At 43.6% G+C, this 20,412-nt stretch overlaps 1 protein-coding gene across 1 annotated transcript in view; it reads right to left on the reverse strand.

The window, feature by feature from the left end:
• Window positions 1–20,412, reverse strand: part of SERINC4 (serine incorporator 4) — a 251,852-nt gene that overhangs the window by 136,684 nt on the left and 94,756 nt on the right. The window contains exons 6-7 of the mRNA XM_069222637.1: window positions 11,706–11,917; window positions 9,348–9,443 (exon numbers count right to left, since the gene is read on the reverse strand). Coding sequence (XP_069078738.1) covers window positions 9,348–9,443; window positions 11,706–11,917 — 308 coding nt within the window. The remainder of the gene's footprint in view (window positions 1–9,347; window positions 9,444–11,705; window positions 11,918–20,412) is intronic.

Consider the following 20,412-nt stretch of genomic DNA (forward strand, 5'->3'; position numbering starts at 1 on the left):
AGAACATCCTTTAAAATTAGGACATAGGGCATAGATTCTTAGGGAATCTGGGGATATGCACTGTTGGCCTGAGGTTTTAATCTATTCCTTAGATCACCTGGAGTCAGTTGTATTCCCTCCCTCCAAGGGGGGATTCTGATTGCTTATATCTTGTCTATTCCATTTTAGGTTAATACATCCTGCACCTGGGAAATATTTTGCAGCACACCACTATGAGTACTAATTTGTTAGTTCCAGGAGTAGGAGATTTTAAAGTTAGTTCAAATTTAGCATCTATTTCTTTAACTTTCCCCAGAACCAATGTGCTTAAATATTTAAACTTTTTCTCTATCCTGTTTAAGCTGCCTGAAAAATATTTTTTTAATCTGGATTCAAGTGCTACCTAGTCAGGCGGAGGTCACACAGAGTTATTATTACTATGCCTCTTCTTGTGGCTGTTGGTCATGTCCACCTTTGTGAGGCCCTGGCTTGGATCCTCAACTTGGATCTTGTTTCTTTTAGCTGTAGCAATTTGCTCCTTCCTTTTGCTTTTAAGTGGTGACGATTTCCACTGTCTTATATGTCACAACTCCATCTTGTGCCCTATGTGCAGTGAGTATTGCTCACCTGCCTCATGTAATTCCATCTCCTGTGGCACCTTTCCGTCTCAAGTACTCCATGGCTCCTCCCCTCTCATGAAGCCTGAACCAAGGACCCCCTTGTTCTGTTGCTATGCAAGTTTAGTCTAGTTTGCACCAGCTGATATCACGTGCTATTTAGGATAGTCACGTTTCCACTGTGAACCACTGGATTGTACAATTGTGCACTTGGGGCTCTGTTGTACTTTTTATTGATGTCAATTACAGTTTGCACATACTTGCTAGGCCTCATATCCATTGTATGTAACACAAGATCTTTCCAAGGTTCATTGGAATATTCCAAACTATCATGTGGGACACATGCCTTTCTGGAACACTCTTGGCTTCCTGTATAAATAACCCCTTGAAACCTGCACTGGAGCTTGGCCTCATACCCGCACACGTCCTGCGCAAGCAACGTCCCTGCACTCACCTGCTGAGTCGCCCGGATCTTCCTGCTTTCCTGTCACTTTTCTCCCAAGTCACCTGGACCTTCAGCCCTCAACCCTGCACAAGCCTCATCCCTGCACTCATCTCCTGGATCACCTAGAAACTCCTGGCGCTCTTGTCTCCAAAGCCTTCCTAATGATTCAGTGATCCTGACTTCTGTGATGCTTCTAGATTCTCCCTTCATGAGTTACTACTCCTCATCCTTTTGAACTTCTTGTACCAACCCACCGGCTGTCTTTGAAATCCTGTAAAACTACTAAGGGTGGGCAGAACTCAAGGAGTTCTACTCTGCGGAGTTCCGCGAAGTTATCTAAAAACTCTGTGAGATTCTGTCTGGTCCTAGACTCTGAAAAAGGGAATTTCAGCAGGGTTCCCGCTCTTCTTCTGTCACAGTGGTTATGGCCCCCGTAGACCTCTCTGTGCGCAGGAAATAGCCGTCCCACAATCCCATGGGGCACTGCTGCCTTTCTGTGAGGTTGGCAGTATACTCTAATGTAGTGGCGGATTATATCATTGCCATCAATGTTTTAATATCATGCTGCATTATTCATGGATAAATTAAATAAAAGGTGGCTCATCAAGGGTCTGTGAGAGGTGTTGTGGGACCCCATGGCTGCGAACTGCTGTCTCTGGGTAGATTTTCTCATCTACTGTTTTAAATACTGTGTTTGCTATTTTCCTTGCACTCCAATTTCTCTATTCACTTCACTCTCCATTTTATTATCCCCGCCAGGTCCTCCCTTTCTTCGTTCTCATTTTCCTCTCCCAAACTCTGCTTTCTTCTGCTCCCTGTACAGAAAGCACCTTCCTGTTGTCAAGCAATGAACTCCTGAGATTTCACCACTGAGAGAAAAGTGAAAAGGTCCTTCAGCACATGAAACTGGGCATGCTCAAATGGGGGAGGTACACATGCTCATCTTGACTTCAGAGGGAGCACGGGGTCTCACTATACATATGAGAGTGTACAAGCCAAGAAAAGAGTCTTTCACTCACCTTATTCATTTTGCCCCGACAAGTAACTCTGCCCACAACTCCTGTGGCACCACAGCAGTTCCATGGTCCACGGCACAGTGCAGCTCAGATAAAAGCAGCAGCAACATCAGATTACCACCACCGACCAGCAGCGATCGTGCATGCACTGTCCAGAAGTCACCTCCATCAGTTAGAAAACAGAGGCACCAATCCTAGGCATCAGATCCTATTGGTTTAGAGTTACAACAGATGGAGCAATCTGGATGAAGTTGACAGGGAGGTAGTGTGGACGTGTTGGGAAAGGTAGAGAAAAGTCTAGATGAATCGGGCTAAAAATGGCTGGCAGTAAACTCCACTATGTGGTGGTTACCGTAGATTGTTTTGCCAAACTAGTGGGTGAAACTCCACAAATTCCACTGGAACGGCGGAGTTTGCAGCCCACCCCTAAAAACTACTAAGCAAGGCTAAGTACTTTTCCTTCAGGCTAGTGCACAATAATCCTTTATAGTAGAAGCCTGTCTGTCTGTGAACCTTTTCAGGACTCTAGACTTTGCTCCAGCTCCTTTTCCATAATTTTCCTTCAGCGCTCCTTGCTTGTCCTTGCTCCGAACCCTATCTCCAAAATTTGTCTCTTGAACTGTGTTGCTCATGGACTAGAGACTGAATTCTGAATTAACTTTGTAACTTCAATCTATGTACCAAGTGTGACCTTGGGAATTTTGGTAATTCCAAACTTGTGCAGAGTACAACCTTGTTTTGAGTATAACCTTGTTCCAAGTGTAACCTATGTACCTTGGGAGTGTCAAATGCTCCAACCTTTTGCCAAAAATAACCTTGTTACGAGTATAACCGTATTCCGAGTGTAACCTTGTTTTGAGTGCAACCTTGCTTTGAGTATAAGCTTGTTCTGAGTGTTACCTATGTACCAAGTACAACCTTGAGAATGTCAGTAACTCCAACCTTGTGCCTAATATAATCTTGTTCCGAATATAACCTTGTTCTGAGGATAACTAATGAGGATAACTAATGTAAGTCTGTAACTAATTGCTGAGTGTAACCTGGTCTCTAGCATACCTTGAGAAATTGTGTTAACTCCAACCTATGTACCCAGAGCAACCTTGCTTCTAGTATTCCTTGAGAGTGTACCTAACTCCAATTCATATACCGAGTGTAACCTTAGGAACGCCAGTAACACCAATCTATGTTCTGAGTTTACCCCAGAAGAGTCATAGGCTCCAATCAGTATTTCAACTTCTTTCTCAAGAGCCCTAGAAGATTATGACTCAAGTCTGGTTATTCTGCTTTTATGCCATGATTATGAAGAAACCTGTAAGTGTTGCTTATTGGAACAGTGCATTGTAAATTTTGTAAAGGCCTGAAAATGTATTGATGCTAATTGCCTCTTCTTGTTCTCAGTGCATTGCGTCTTCACGAAACGAGAGATGCTGGTCTCGCAAATGTCTACCTTTACATACCCTGAAGGTCCCAGGAGTGTAGCATCCTGTTAAGCACAGTAGTACTGTCGCTGAGCAGAACCTGTACTGAAGGTTTTCTTTTATTATTATGTCCCTTCCTCCCATCCCCTTTTCCCCCTCTGGAAGCTGGTTGGATCTAGGTGTACCATCCCTGAGTCCTTAGTCTTCCTGAGAGGGAGTGGAGATATAGCATCGGCTCCAGTGTCGTCCCCACGGTTTGAACCAGGTCAGTGTGTGAAATGGAACATCATCAATCTCATTCTCTACCAGCCACATTTTGGTGTTAATGACCCCCATTACTGAAGACAAATACGCAGTTATAGACTCCTTCTGTATTGTTGGGTTTCCATTATGCGTACTGGCTTTCCTTTTTCCCTTCTTTTAATACTCCAATTTAAAATTAGAATGGGCAGGGTTACACAGTTACCTGTACGTTTTCTGATTCTTAACAGGGCTAAGAGGGATAGCCCAGCCCATCCTCCCCCTGGCTCTCATTGGACCAGAAGGGCCCAGTCTTGGCCCAGGTACTCATTTGGGCCAGGCCCTGATGCATCCCTGAGGACATCATACGCTGCAGGGGAAACCGCTGCACTGAAAAGTGCTTTGCCTCTCCTTCAGGGCCTGGAATTCTGGAGCGCGTAATTTGCAGCACCCATCCGTTACATGGCCACAGTAAAGAAATAGACCTATCATTTGTCATCTCTTTTCATTTTCCAATAAAGAAGATTTAACAAGATCAGTTCTCGTTTAATAGGGCTTGACGTCTTTTGAGAAAAGGTTGAAGAATGCACTGCATAATTTCTTCTAGTTGAAACTTGTTTTCCTCTTTTCAAGCCTTCTCTCACTAATGCTATTAATGATGAGCAGAACCAGTGATCTTGACTCTGTCAGTGTATGTGGTCTAGCCACACAAAGTACTGCATCTTTCAGTTTTTCATTCATCCCCTTTCTAAATGTGTCAAGCAAGGTTAAATAAGTCCAATCCGTTTCCCAAACTAGTGCCTGAAACTTAGTGATATAAGCTTGGATGTCAAGCAAACCTAAAAAAGAAGAATAGCCCAGACAAAGGTATTGCATACTATATTACCAATTATAAATTCCACCTCAGAACAATGTCACATAAATATGTAATTTAAAGGTCAAATGTTTAGTACAGGTGTCCAAAATCTTCTTGTATTTACAAGAGTTTTGGTCAAACTTCTGTTCTGCTAACCATGCCAAAGGCTGTAAAACACCCAACGAAGAATGCAAGGAACATTTTCCGAGGTGGAGTTATGGCATGTATGGCATGGATTGCAGCCAAATGTTTATGAACTTGTGAATAATTATTTCAGGGCCAAGGCTGCATTGCATTGCAATTTCTCAAGAGCTGGTCTTGTCCTTGAAAATTCAGCTTTTCTTTGCGTGGCTCCAAGATAAGTCCTGGGGTTTAGTATTGTCTGATCCATCTCCAGATTGAATGGAGCGGACGCTCAGGCCAAGACAAACACTTGACCATCTGAGAATACCACTTCCAGAGGTAAAAAATGAAGCAGACAAAACACCTCTGTCATCAGGCAGGCAAACCTAACCGGAAAACAGGAAAAATGCAAAGTCAAATCCAGAAGCTTCATAGGAACCACCCACAGGAATTCATCTTCTCCGAACAACATTTTTTAAAAATTTAGAATTTTGTGAGTTTTTTCAAATCACAAAATCACCAAATCTTGAGTGTCTGCTTTCCTCTCTACAGCATCTAGGATATTGTACTATGTCTGTCTAGAATCCAGTGTACAACAGCAGGTGGAAAGTCTTTCACTTGATTGGGCTTAGTTGCATGGAATTAGTTACTTCAGGAGCTACGTGCAGTGAGGACACAGAGATATTCAAGAAGAAAATTAAAACATGTTTTTTTGTTTTGGAATAACCCTTGCTATTTCATCTTTGGACCTTTGCTATTTTTCGTGCTGGGACACTCCTGGGAGTAGCTGTGTGCGCTATAAATTACTTTCATGAATTACTTTCATAGTCTACGTGGACTACTGCCATGCCCCATATTTAGGCTGCCACAGACACAAATCCTGTGGCTGTAGTGTCTTCAGAACTACGCAGTGAGGCTGGTTTGCAACCTTAGGAAATTCAATCAGGTCTCAGCTGCAAGAATCTCGATGGGCTGTCCACTGATTAAAGAATCAAGTTTAAGGCATTGTGCTTGACTCATAAAACCTGTTACAAAGAAGGCCTCGCTGGCTGAGTTTGTTAGTTGATGCATTATGTCCACAGAAAACCCTATGATCATCAGGGCAATCTTTATCGCCTATTCCCAGAATAAACAAAGCTCTCACCGGGAGTCAGTCCCTACAAAGCTGCCAAGTTGTGTAACAACCTCACCAAGTCTGTAGGACAAATGTCCAATTATCTTTCTTTTAGAAAATCAATCAAATCCCTCTGGTTTAAGAAGCAGAGGTCGCTCATCTTCCCTGATTTGCTGCTCTTGCCCATTATTTTAGTTTGCTTCATTTTAGTTTGAGCACCCAGAAGCCACATGTGTGGTGTGTGGTGCACTTCATAAGTAAATAAATCAGGTAACAAGCTACCAAAAGGATTTCTGTGATTTTAGGAGAAAGTGGTCAGCTTTAGATTAAATGCAACACAATATTTTGACTTGAAAGTTACATGATGTATTTATATTTGATGCTTTTTCCTCTTTATTCTCTCTTACATTGTGATCAGTTTATGTCTGATATTTATTTATTTTATTTGAGAGTCTTCTGTAGTTTTCTGTCACTCTGGAATATGCAGGTGCTGTAAAAAAGAAGAACATACATTTGTGTAACAGACTGGGCCAGAAATGGGCACCATGGATTATGGTGGTATAATCTGAAAAGAGGTTTTAATTATCTGTGGAAGTACCTATGTAGGAATTCAGCCTTATTTTGCTTAGTCATTAGTTCCAGAAGGTGGTAGCTGCACCTGAGGAAGCATGATGTTGTGAATGTGGTGTTCTGATACAAGGGCTTTCCAAACATTGGCCCTCATTACAAGTGTGGCGGTCTCAAGACTGCCACACTCGCAATGGCGGTCAGACCGCCACAGACAGGGCAGTCTGACCGCCCCATTATGATCGTGGCAGAGCTGCCACGGTCAAACCGCCAACACCGCCAGGCTGCAGCCAGCCTGCAATCTGGCGGTCCTGGCAGTTGTAATCCACCAGAGCAGCGCTGCCCTGGGGATTACAAGTCCCCATCCACCAGCCTTTCCACGGAGGAACAGGGATGTAGGGGGGCCCCCATGCACAGCCCCATCGCGCATTTCACTGCCCAAATTACGGGCAGTGAAATGAGCGGCAGGTGCTGTCGCACCCGAGGCACCACAACATTGCCGCCGGCTCAATTATGAGCCGGCGTGAATGTTGTAGTGAGTGTTCCACTGGCCCAGGGGAACACTCCTAATATGGCAGGCAAAATACCTCTATTACTGGCGGTCTTGTGCCTGCAGCGGCTTTAGCAGTCCTGTGAAAGGACCACCGAAGTCGTAATGAGGCCCAATGTGTATTCTTGTTTCACAGATCTCTTTCACTACTGGAAATTTTGAGCAAGTCACAGAGGGAGGGTGGAATGTTGAGATGATTTGTAGGTGAGACATCACAGCTTAAACGTACTTCTGGGATGACAATAAAGTGGCCCTTCTTTCTCACAGATGATGATTCTGGCGGTAGAATGGAATGTGATTATCAGGGCCTGGAGCAATGATTGAGGCAGACCGAAACAATACTGCATTGCTTAAGTGAAGTCCTGATATAATTACAAGTGTGCATAATTTTCGAACTAAAGTTCAACACCACTTGGAAAATAGGATTTAGTCCACCTGCTGATCTAACATAACATTGACTGAAGCATTATACCCCCTGGTAAATCCTACTCTTTGTCATTTCTTATTTTGAAGAACTTATTTTGCTTAGAAAATAATAATTTTAAATGTCATTGTGCTTAATAAGTGTTACTATTTGCTGGCCCACACATCAAACAAAGGTTTGAAGTACCCATAAATCACACAAATTTGATCTGATCACTGAATTATTTTCTGATTAGAGAAGAAAATGAACAACTTCACTTCTCTTCAGATAGGAAGGTGAGTATTTCCGAGGCAATACTTTTATAAGTAGTGGGTATTGTTAATTAATATCACATCTGTTTCTCTGTATTTAATATTCAGTTTTCATAGGAAATCACATGTACTTGTTGCATTGACAAAATAAATAGTATTGTTTGATCTGGAAAACTAGTTTCAGTAAAAGAACTTTCAATATTATGACACGCTGTCATGAAATATACGAATGAATTATCAAGCTAATTTCTGGGACACATTAATATAAAATGTGATTTATTATTAAGTCAATAAAATATGGTGTCTACTACCAGACGTTTAAACACCATGGACATATTGCATCACCTCAAACTGTACGTCGTGGCCTTCATGAAACCACCATTGGCAAAACCAAAAGGTCTCACCTTTGTGACCTATTGGCTATATCAATGTTTTTTTTACCAACCTGCACAGTATCCCAAATGCTGTGCAGCATGGCAAAAGAGTAAAAAAGAGATTTTGATGTGGTTGGATATGTCATTTTGTAGGCATGTACACTACACATGCACATGCCTTTGTATGTCCACCTCTAACACCTCACCATAAAGAACGCCCCTGTGTGTTGTATTCCATAACATTATAACTGCAACTCAATTGTCATAATGAACGACATGGAAACACTTCCCACATAGAATCAGAAAACAAAGACAACACCCTTCCAACCATTCATCCTGCATGTTGCTTGCTGCCAATAGAGGTAAAGCCTTCATTGCCCCACATAGGGTTAGTAAGTGTTATATAAATGCTGCAATACAAATACAATACAAAATGCAAATACGCAATGACAAAAACACTTTTTTTAATTACTGATTCAAGTTGGATTTTTTTGTTTTTTTAAGTGAGGGGGAGGAAGCAACACGGGGTGGAAGCTACAGTGGGGTGGCACCAATACAGGATGTTAGTGGGGTGTAGAAGTAACATAGAGCGCATGGTTGTTTCTGAGGGCTGGGAAAAGAGAATGCGAGTGGGAAAAAAGAGTAAGAGGGCAAAGTGGACTGGTGGGGATATGCACACCAGCAAGACAGAAAAAAACAGAGGATGGCAAATCAGGCAGAGGAGAGGGCAGTGGAAGGAAAGCCCACAAATGCGGACAAATAGGAAGCAAGCAAATCAGATTGACTGTAAAGCCAACCAATGGTAAACAATGGGAGCGCTCTAAGTCCACAATAAGGTAACAATACTTCTCACAATAGACAGCTCATGCACAGTCTACTAGGTGAGAGCAATCTAATTTCTAATCACATCTCTTGAAACATAACCATCTGCACCTCTACACGATATGAAGTCCTTAGATGAACTCTGTCATGTAGGAATACATTTAATTGGGTGTATGGCTAGATGCCTAGCACAGAATGTATTCTGCAAGATATTTTGATGTATTTTCTTAAATCAATTAATGTTCTTAAAATGCTGCTCTTAGTAGCTTTCTGTAACATTTAAACACAGGTTAAATAAGTAAGACAGAGTATTTTTGTTTACATGATTTAGACAAATGTTGATGTTATTCTAAGTTGTGTAATATATCCTATGAGAATAAAATTACTTTTTGCTGTAGAATCATGTGTCTGAAAAGAAACGTGACACATGGTGAACCCACCTCCCATAAAGAAAAGAACAGGTGTATTATGCACTTGTCCACTCCCCTCAGAAGACATGCCCCCTGGAGTTAGTAAAGGATAGAAAGGTCACTACTGGAAGGGATACTCACCTCTCTCTGGCGGACGGCTGGAGAGAGCAGAGAAGGTGAGGTACATGACATAGCTACTGATGATAGAGGCCTGCAGTAGTCCCGAACGTGGCTGTTCTGAAAACAATGTTAGAACAGAGGTATTCAAAATGTAGAATGTCAAGTTTATGAGAACATCCCATTCAGACTACTGATGTCCTGTTGGTTTGTGGTTTATGGGGAGCCCTGTGCTATCCTGATAGACTTGTGCTTTCCTGATTGGAGACCTACGCCCACTCATAGCTTGTGCCTAGAAACCTACTGGAGGAGGGAAGTGGGGTTCTACCCAATGGCTGTCAGAACCTTCCTCTCTACACTGCCTCTAAATCGAGCATCAGGGCAGCGGGTAGTGTTAAACTGAGGTCAAACCAGCGTATTTTAAGCAAGTACTTTTATTTAACTAAATAGCAGTCCCGGTGTAATCTTTAAATTTATATAATATAGATAAATCCTTGTGATTTGTAATTTATTTTCAGATGTAAGATACCTATTTTAGGTCTCACTCTGCTACCATAAGGTCCAAGATGCTTTCCCCTATTTGTGCCATACCTAGTCTTCTCTATTACTGGTTCAAACCCTGATCCAAATACTCCATGCGCAAAACATCAAATTATGGAAAAAGAAAAACGTGGAAGTGTAAAAGCTGACTGTGACACAGTACTTGCATCCTTTTAAGAAGTGTTGGTATGGTGCAAAGGAGAATACATCAGCCTTGTTTGAATGTGCCAGCTATCCCACTTTAACCAAGTGTCAGCACTCACAGTTCGACGTTGCTTGCTCATTAAATTCCCCAATTCCTTCATAATATTCTATATCAGATGCAAAGATGTCTGGCTTACCTGCTACTGTCTCCACTACTATCCTCTGTTTCCATTCCTGTAATGTGACTCTGGTGATGTTTGGAAGCCATTTCACAAGAGACAACCCATCACTTTGGAATTGATTTGACGATACATACTAACCTAGTACCTCAAAGCTATCAGTTGGTCATCCATGAATACCTGCTACATAAAGACAACGGCATACAAAGACAAGTATAATGATTTTATTTCAAATCTTCTTGAAAACACATTAATGAACAATCAAGAAGTTTGCAGAAAAGTAGAACCTTTCTGTGTTTTATTTTTTTAAGAGCCAGGATTTTGATTCAACTGGAAACTATGTTTATCACAGTAATCGTAACACGCAGACTTTCATAATCTGGTTGCCCTTCCTCTCTAGGTCCCATCGTTTCTAATTCCTCATCCATAACCATTTTCCTGGAGAAGTCAGTTATGGTATGCTTGAAGATAGCTTTCAGCAGAGGTGCTATAGGGGGTCATTCTGACCCTGGCGGCCGGTGACCGCCAGGGTCACCGACCACAGGAGCACCGCCAACAGGCTGGCGGTGCTCCCGAGGGCATTCTGACCGCGGCGGTTCAGTCGCAGTCAGAAAGGGTAAACCGCTGCCCCATTGAATCCTCCATGGCGGCGGAGCGCGCTCTGCCGCCATGGGGATTCAGACACCCCCTACCGCCATCCTGTTCATGGCGGTAAACCCGCCATGAACAGGATGGAGGTAGGGGGTGCCGCGGGGCATGGGCAATGGCATGGGCACTGCAGGGGCCCCCATAAGAGGGCCCCGCAAAGTATTTCAGTGTCTGCTTTGCAGACACTGAAATACGCGACGGGTGCAACTGCACCCGTCGCACCCCTGCAACTACGCCGGCTCAATTCTGAGCCGGCGTCCTCGTTGCAGGGGCATTTCTGCTGGGCCGGCGGGCGCTCTTTCGGAGAGCGCCGCCGGCCCAGCGGAAATGTTTAAATGGCCGCCGCGGTCTTTTGACCGCGGTGCGGTCATTTCACGGCGGTACCTTGGTTAGCAAAAACATCTGGGGCTTCTGGGTTCGCTATATAGAACACGTGAATGCATAGATGACGTTGGGTTGTTACTTCTTCCCCCTCCAGAGCTTAATTTCAATTGGTTAAACATGCAATGCAGCTGGTAGGCGAAATCACATTTCTGGTTCTCAACCTTTTCCCGCCTGTTGTCATATATGAGGGTTTCTTTGTGACACCCTCCATTTAAAAACATTTGCCACATGATATGTCTCGCATTAGCTCTCACCGCTGTGTAGCTCTTGCTGTTTTGTCCTACAGACAATCCCTGCTGCCTGGGACTCCTAGCAAGGTTTCTCACTTCCTATCGCCCCTTTACTCAATGGCCTCCAAAACTCTCACAACTGGAAGCGCATATATTTCATGTTTACTTCATGTTTTGCCCTTTATCCTTTTCTGCCTCCACTCCGTTGTTCAGTGGAGATCTGAGAGATGAAGGTGGAGGATGCTGTATCTACTTACTGTGCCTGACGCAGGGGGTGATGGAAATGAGGGACAGGAGCACACACAAGCTGGTGTTGATGGTCAGGAGACTCTTGTTGAGCACGCAGCCGGCTGGATGGGTGAAATACTTGTACAGGAAGAAGGCAGCTGTAGAAGCGATTGTGTAAAACACTAGCGTGGCCAACAGGACAGCAATGTACCAGCGCTTGTCTTCAGAGGCTCCCGTCAACCTGGCAGAGAGTAAAGGGATACATATTGAGATCGGTCAAGGAAGAACTGGAAACATTACATGCCACAATTTAAAAATATGCACTCTTAGCATAGTTCTAAAGGTGGTCGAGGACACGTCTCAGTCTTACAGAAAGGAAACACCTAAGATCTAGGGGGTCATTATGACCCTGGCGGAAGGCGGATAACCGGCGGTAAGACTGCCAACAGGCTGGCGGTCTTACTTGGTGGAATTATGACCATGGCGGTTACCGCCATGGTCATCCGCCGGTTCTCCGTTCCGCCCGCCAGTGCGGAGACGACCGCTGGGCTGGAGACCTGGGTCTCCAGCCCGGCGGACGTCACTATACCGCCGGCGGTATTTTAACCCGGCTTACCGCCGTGGATTTCCAGCGGTTTGAACCGCCATGAAATCCATGGCGGTAAGCACTATCACTGTCAGGGAATTCCTTCCCTGGCACAGATAGGGGTCTCCCTCACCCCCCACCCCGACTCCCTACCCTACCCCCCCCACCACCCCTGCCACCGCCCAAACACCACCTACACACTTACACGCACACACGCCGACATACATGCCTACATCCACACACACAGTCAGACACGCACACCCACATTCAAACATACACGCACACATCCATACAGACATACCCACAGACATACACGCACTCATTCCCATACACACAACACCCCTGCAAGCATACACGCACTCACACACCCCCTCTACATACACACACGCACACCCCCATGCACCCACACTACACACAACACCCCCACACCCCCCACCCCTCACGGACGATCGACTTACCTGGTCCGACGATCCTCCGGGAGGGGACGGGAGCCATGGGGGCTGCTCGGCCGACACCACACTGCCAACAGAACACCGCCACGGCGAATCACAGGACGTGATTCGCTGGGCGGTGTTCTGTTGGCGTGGCGGTGGAGCAACCTCCACTTCCCCGCCTCCCGCCAGTATGGCTGTTGGCGGCTCTCCATCCGTAAAAGGACGGAGAGCTGCCAACGGTCATAATAGACCAAGCGGCAAACCGCCAACACTGGCGGTCTTCCGCACGGCGGTCCCTTGGCGATCTTTAAAAAAGACCGCCGAGGTCAAAATGACCCCCCTAATCTCTTTCACTTGCAGCAATGTTATATATTTAAAGCAGATTGGGAGTGCACACGTTAAAAGTATTAAGAACAATGTTCACATAGAAAAAAGCAGAAGATGGAACAGGAAAGCAACTAGATTGTCAATCAGGATGCACACTTTAAGAAAAATTAGCTGAAGCAGAAAAGAGGCAAGTGTTTACAGGTCTTTGAAAACTAAAAATGTTCATTTGTGTTTCGAATGTGGCCATCACAATATTTCAGTAGGGAACAAGTTATTAGAATGCCCTGACACCCATTCTGACTCCATAAAAAAATAAGGGGATTAGGAGGAATTGAAGGTCCAGTGCATACCCTCCAATAACAGTTACTAATAATGTGATGCACTGTTCCTAAAGAGCAATAAGAAACAAACAGGGTGAGTCCTAGAGGGTCCTATACACTAGGGGGTCCTATACAGTAGGAGCAAGAGTCCTCACACACCCAGATGGATGTCATGCTTCTTCATCGGACCTGCTCCATCCATGTATTTACGTGTATTATGGATCGTCTCTAATTTGAGACGCTCCATCATGGCCGCCGTGTTAGTCACTGGTAGCTGGATGGTAGCCCGTCATCTATTTTGCAACTATGATGTTGTAGGCCTCGAGACTCGCACCCGTTGCTTAGCAACACACGAGTCAGCCGATTTCCGGTTTTGGCTCCATTTCTTTGCCCGCGATCACGTCTCCCTCGTCATTACGGGAGCGCGACCCGGGGTAGGAGCAACTTCCGACGGCCAGTCCCAACTATGTAAGTGCCTTGTAACATAGTACTTGTGGTGCTTGACTGGGGAATAGTTTCCTGCATACCGGTAGTCTTGAGGGATTAAATGTTTATTTATACTTTCACTTACTTATTTTTTTCCCGTATGTTATTCGGCTGAAGCAGCATTGTTTGGACCATCTCACAGTAACCTTTATTCTTCTGTCAATAATTAGATAGTTCACTGACCGGGTGATTCGGTTTCCCTCGACTCAGCGGCTTTTGAATGCATCTGTAAGGAATACTGTTACCCTTAACAGAATTGTACTGTTCGTGGTTATGAAGAATGCCTATCAAACTGTTTTTTGTTGCAAGATAAATAATTACAATTGATGAGTGAGTGCGTAACTAAGTGGGGCCACACTCTCTCTCTCTCTTGTGGATATTTACTGCTAAGTACTGGGCATTTAATTTATTGTTACCCTTTCTAGAAAGTTGAAGTATGTGTCCCCTTGACTCTCACATTTGTTCTGTTACCATATGTTTTTCTATATGATATGCAGTGTGTTATATGGACCAGGCCTATGGTCCACGTGATCCCATGAAGCCCTGTCTCAAATTGCGAGGGTAAGCATAATACGTTCATTACACTGGCATGACGTGTTACCTTTCTCATGACCACCTTGTGCTACTTAATACACACTTAACTATATTGGATTCTTTCCACATTGACCAGAGCACTAATCATTGTCATGAATTTCATGCACTTTCAGGGCGACGAATAGGATTGACAGACTGGGTCAAAATGGACTTATGTAAGTGACTGACGATACTAATCCCCCTGTTTTTGATTGTCAGCTGTTATAGACAAGAGTATTCTAAGTTTGTATTTGGAGAAGCATTATCTCATTAGGTCCTGAGGAAGCGTCATTGGATCCTGTATGGACCGGATAGACGCGAAACATGTCGACCCGATTTTGAGGTGGGTCTTGTAGTTCTTGACCACCCAGTTGTGTGTGATACAGTTTGAGAGTGGTCGAGCATTACTTCGACCCCACTCTCCTGGTAATTGTTTTAATCTTGGCCTGCTCCCCGTACTAATAAAGATAGTTCTTATAGAGGGTTCCTGAGCCAATTTTACCCTGTGTTTACTTTTTTGCTCTCCTTTCTTTTTCTTTCTCCCTACTCACCTGCGGGATAGCGTGGCATCATCACAAAAGAACTCCGGCAAAGAGCCCCCGAATGGGTGGTGCCCGTCAGACATTGCAGCGCCAGTCTGACGAGGAGCTGGTCCGATGATGAAGCATGACACCCATCTGGGTGTGTGAGGACTCTTGCTCCTACTGTATAGGACCCCCTAGTGTATAGGACCCTCTAGGACTCACCCTGTTTGTTTCTTATTGCTCTTTAGGAACAGTGCATCACATTATTAGTACCCATTCTGACTCTCCAGACTGCAAACACAATGAGGAAGACCTGCAAAGTGGGTGGAGCCTGGTTGATAGGGCATAATTTATAACTTTGTAAATCAGCTAACATGTTTTTTATGGCAATATGCTTGATGCTCCATTCAGAGCACCTTCAAATCAATAGGGTAGGGAACAGGGAGCCCGGTAGGAGGAGAACAGAGGGCTGGCATTATGCCTCTGCGCACCATTCTAAGGGCCAAATGTATGAAAAAAGCCTTTTGCGAATAGGAAATAGCGATTTTTAAGAAATCGCTATTTCTGATTCGCAAAATGCAATGTATCATATTTGCGATTCGGTAATAGCGATTTCTTAAAAATCGCAAATGCTATTACCGAATCGCAAATTGCGATACTGGCCCCCATTCGCATCTATGGGCCTGTCGGCCCATATTTGTGAATATTTTGCATGTCACAAATTGCAAATTCCTAACTGGAATTCGCAATTTTGGGAAATGCAAAGTCCAGGGTGCTGGGGACCTAAGGCCCCCTCTGCTGCACCCCAAAACATTTTCTAACAACATGTAAGGTTCACACATGCTGAAAGGGCATGTGTGCTGTACATGTACATTTTAAAAATGCATTTTAAATGCATTTTTTAAATTTGCCCAGGGTTACCACCTAGTTCAACATGGTGGTAATAGTGATCCCTTAATGCCCAATTCACATTAAGGAATTGCTTCATACATGTGCTTTAGAAATCGCAAATAAGAATTCCCTATTTGCGATTTCTTATTTAGAGAGTCGCAATTTGCGATTCCTTAAAATTGCATTCAGAATGCCTTTGATACCTTCTGAAAGGGTTTTTTGCATTCGCAAACGGGCGTTCGCACTGTTTGTGAATGCAAAAAGCTTTGATACATCTGGCCCTAAATGCGCTGTGAAAACCGCAAATAAATCATGTTACAAATAGCCTTTGACGTTTTTGACCTTAAGGGGTATTGCAAACAAGGGAATAAATTGCATTAATCTGTGCATACAGAAAAGCCATCATCTTAAAGTCATGACTGATATTGTGTCCTGGATAAAAACATGGTCAAATGAGGCACTCAGGTGACAGTCCAGGGAGATAGGCTTTGCACTGGTGTCCACAACTGCTGCCGTCATCCCCAAATAACAGGAGAGGCAGAGGAAATGTTATTCTATATGCCTATGGAATTGGACTTTACCTTTTATAATTACTCCGTAACAGTTATCATACTACAACCAAAATGACAAGACAAGATCCACAGTTACCTGTATATTGGGAGGACGATTTTGGTGTCACTGGCGTACACGCAGAGCAACAAATTGAAAGAAGGGATGGCATTAGCTGAAGGTCTAAGGTAAAGATTAATAAGAGAGTGGGAGTTCTTTGGGGATCCAGGATGAATGTTTAGGTGGCAAAGAGAGCTCACTCAAATGGAAGAAAGGCTACCTAGTCATTGTGTCCAGTCTAACAACAAACATGAGCATATTCGCTATATCATGAATCGTGGACCAAGCGGGACAGTGAAGTTGATGGTGTCAAAAACTGTTGAGAGACGCGCCGTATCAGAGCATAAACACCATCATCAACTGTGGAAGGGTTATATTTAGAAATATAACTCATTATAACTTCCATACAGCAGATGATTTATTTCTTGAAAGATGCAGTAGTCCCAAGCCCAATAAATAGCACCCCACTGCATGACCCTTATTTATTGAATATGGGACTAACATTAACAATACTGTTATCTCAGAAGGGATTGTCGAGCGAACAAGTGCGTGAACAAGGTTTTACACCTTCCTATCATTTAAAGCATTGGTGTCCATTGTGTTGTGGGTTCATCTAGCGCCTTGCTTGGGCACACTTGTTTTAGCTTAGGCCTGTGGCCTTTTTCCTTTTTACATGCTTTTATTTCATTTATTAATTTTAATTCATTTTAGAATTACTTGCTTTCAGCGGGATGTTTTATTTTTCTAATCAGCTGCACAACATTACATGCTGTGTCTCTGCCCAAGGCTGTACCTATTAGTTTTTCTAGTACTGCCGCCACAAGAGTGCGGAGCCAGCACTCAACACTTAGACACATTATCACATCAGATCTGTACTCAGAACACACCCAGTGCAGCGCCACTTTTCTTGCGCCCCTTAGCGCAATCTATGATACAGTGCACCATTGCGGTAGTTAGGAAACTAGCATCAAAATTTTTTACGCTAGTTCAGGGATTTGCAGGATTAGTGTCAAACATTTTGACGCTAATCCGGCAAAGCCAATTGAGGCCCACTGTAAACAATGGTGAACCTCATTTTAATGCCTGCTCTGAGCAGTCGTTAAAAGTGCAGAAATCTCTTAGATTTCTTTGTGTAATTGTTTTGGCCCCCGTAATGGGGGAACGCCCCTTTTGCATACATTATGCCTGGTGCAGGCATAATGTAGCATAAAGGGTTACAAAGTGGTGCTATGCATGCATTGTGCCACTTTCTAAATTTGGTGCAGCGATTTTGGCCACATTAGCATTAAAAAAACTAAGCTAATGTGGCGCAAGGAGGCACTAGGGGTTCTTAAATCTGCCACCATGTTTTGATATAAAAACACTAAACAGGTCAAAGGAGGCTTGAGAGGTAATTCCAGCCAAAGAAGCCATCCGAGGCTGTGTGCCACTTCATTGCAACTTTGCTGACCTCGGTCCTGTCTCTACAACCAGCCGAGGAGACGACGGGCAGACTTCTGTTTTCAGGTATGGGGGTGGGAGTTCCTTCTCGGACTGGTACTGGCAGAAAGGGCTATCACTGCTATAATCTCACATAGATGCTAGAAGTGAAGGTAGGAATTCATAGACACATGTTTATTACTCTATGCATGGGATGTTTATCTGTTTCTCACTAATGGTCACAATCAGCATTGTGATGTTCCATACTCCTAATAATCACAGCTCATATTTGTTTTATCATAGAATGCAGTCCTTTCAATAAATACATTGAAACCTTTTCTGCATCTCTTTGTCTGCCTTTGCTTGTGTGAGACTTGTGCAAATGAGAGAAAGGACTAGATCTGCCAGTCGCGACTTCCCTGAGGAGTCAGAGTGTCATGTTTTCTAGGCTGCCACAAATCACTTTTACTTCCTAGGTTTGGATGAGGTGCTGTTAGTTAGGCGAAATGGTTAGGCTGACAGTTTCCAAGCAGTGAGAGAACGACTCAGTCGCCCACACATGGTGACGCTGCTGCCCTGAAAAACCAGCAGATTTACACCCAGGGTGAGAATCCTACTACATGGCGCCATCTACTTTGGTAAGGCACTGCTTATACAGGTCTCCTGAATATCTCTCTTGCACATGTTAAAGGTGCCCTTATTACCTTATATGGAGAAGTCTGTGATGTTAGGAAAAATCCTCCTCAGCTGAGTAGGTAGTACCTATCTTAGGATGAAGATTCTTCATGCTTGAACCTTGAAAGGATTCCCCTGTTGGTGTTCCCAACTCTTATCCCTATGTTTTTGATATGGCTAACGCACAACCAGTAAATATCCCTCAAAACTGTAGACAACCAATGAGGGTGAAGATGTTACGTTCGTGACGTAATACAGGATGCATACAGAACAGAAATATTCTTTGCATGGGTCACCTTTCCTTCAGTCAAAGCAGATTCAAATACATTTCACACATACAGAATAGCGAATGTACAACAACAATACAGAGCATACCATTACTTAGATATACCTCTAACATATCAAGAATACCATGATAGGTTTAATGGGACCCTCCTACATGTAATACAACCAAATAGTGTAGGTCCCCTAAGCAAAGACGGACCTAAATGGCCAACATTGGCTGCATATACACCACATCCTAATGTACAAGCTATGCAAGTAGCTGAAGTGTGAACTTTACACAACAATTTAGTTGAAATATATATATAGAAGCTTAATACAGTTTGTACTGTGTACTTTAAACACCACCCAAGCAAGAGCTGCTCCCGCTATAAATCAATTGGTTGTTGCAGGAATAAATCCCTAAACTGTCCATTCAATAATGGGAAAAGCACCTACCAAGCGGAAAAATATTCCATTCTGAGTTGCACAAAAAACAAACCAGCTGGAAGCAGTATTTCCCCATATGGAACCCCAAGACAAACATAGAATTCTCACAATGTGCCTGCCTTTTGGAATGGTTTTCTCTATTGAGGATTGTGCCACTTCGGGCACAGTCATTGCTGCAATATATACCACAACGTATGGTATACTGACGGTTGCAAATTTTTGGGAAGTTTTAAAACCAATTCAAAATAAACACAGGGTAGCCCCTGTCCTGGAATTGGGGATAAAGCTGATATGAAATTTTGACACAGTCTCCTCATTTATTTTAAATAACATTAAAGGGGGAGTAGCAGCTCTGGCAATTCATCAGCGGCTCTGGGAGGTTCAACAAAAGGAATAGGAATGTCAGCTGCCAAAGATTATTTTTTAAACTAATACTAGTATAGGTCGGGATACTCTGGGGGCCAGACCAACTAAACCACAATTGCAGAGTGCTTACGGCAAGGAGGGAACTAAGAAGGCACAAGCGAACTCTGAAAAAACACTGGGATAAACAAAAATCTAATAAAGATAGAAGAAGCCAAAAAGGAGATACTCTGCATTCCGAGACTTCAGAGAAAAGATAGAACCTCAGAAATAGGAAAACTTCAAAAACAACTGACAGATACCAATATTCTGCTACCGATACGCATCCATCTCGTTCCTTCCAGGACTCACCAGACAAATAGAGTGAAAAAGGAGGGTGGTCAGAACACCGAAGTGACTACATAAAGCCGAAAAAGGACTCACAACATTCTTCGGAAACTTTCACAACAGAAACCCCAATTTGAAAGGAAAAAGGTTGCAGCTATTTCAGCTAAACATGCCAAAAATATTGAGAATTTTACTGAAGGACAGGACGTGTGCAGTGACTCTGCTAGACAGCACAGCAGAAGTCACAATATGTTGCCACAATCTTATAGAACTTTTGATTGTGACACTGACTAACAATTTCCTTGAAATTGAAACAGGAGACAGGCACGTCTCCCCACTCGACAGGGTCTTAAATTACGCGTACAAATTGAGCGAGACATAGAGCACACTTTTAAAGTCGTCTTCTAGAGAAGATTCACACTAAATTATGATATATTATTGTCAGAAAAGGATTGGCCACCTAAATTGGTCCACGTGCTCCCCCTATGGGA

Source organism: Pleurodeles waltl, chromosome 3_1 (genome assembly GCF_031143425.1).
Source record: "Pleurodeles waltl isolate 20211129_DDA chromosome 3_1, aPleWal1.hap1.20221129, whole genome shotgun sequence".
Taxonomy (NCBI): domain Eukaryota; kingdom Metazoa; phylum Chordata; class Amphibia; order Caudata; family Salamandridae; genus Pleurodeles; species Pleurodeles waltl.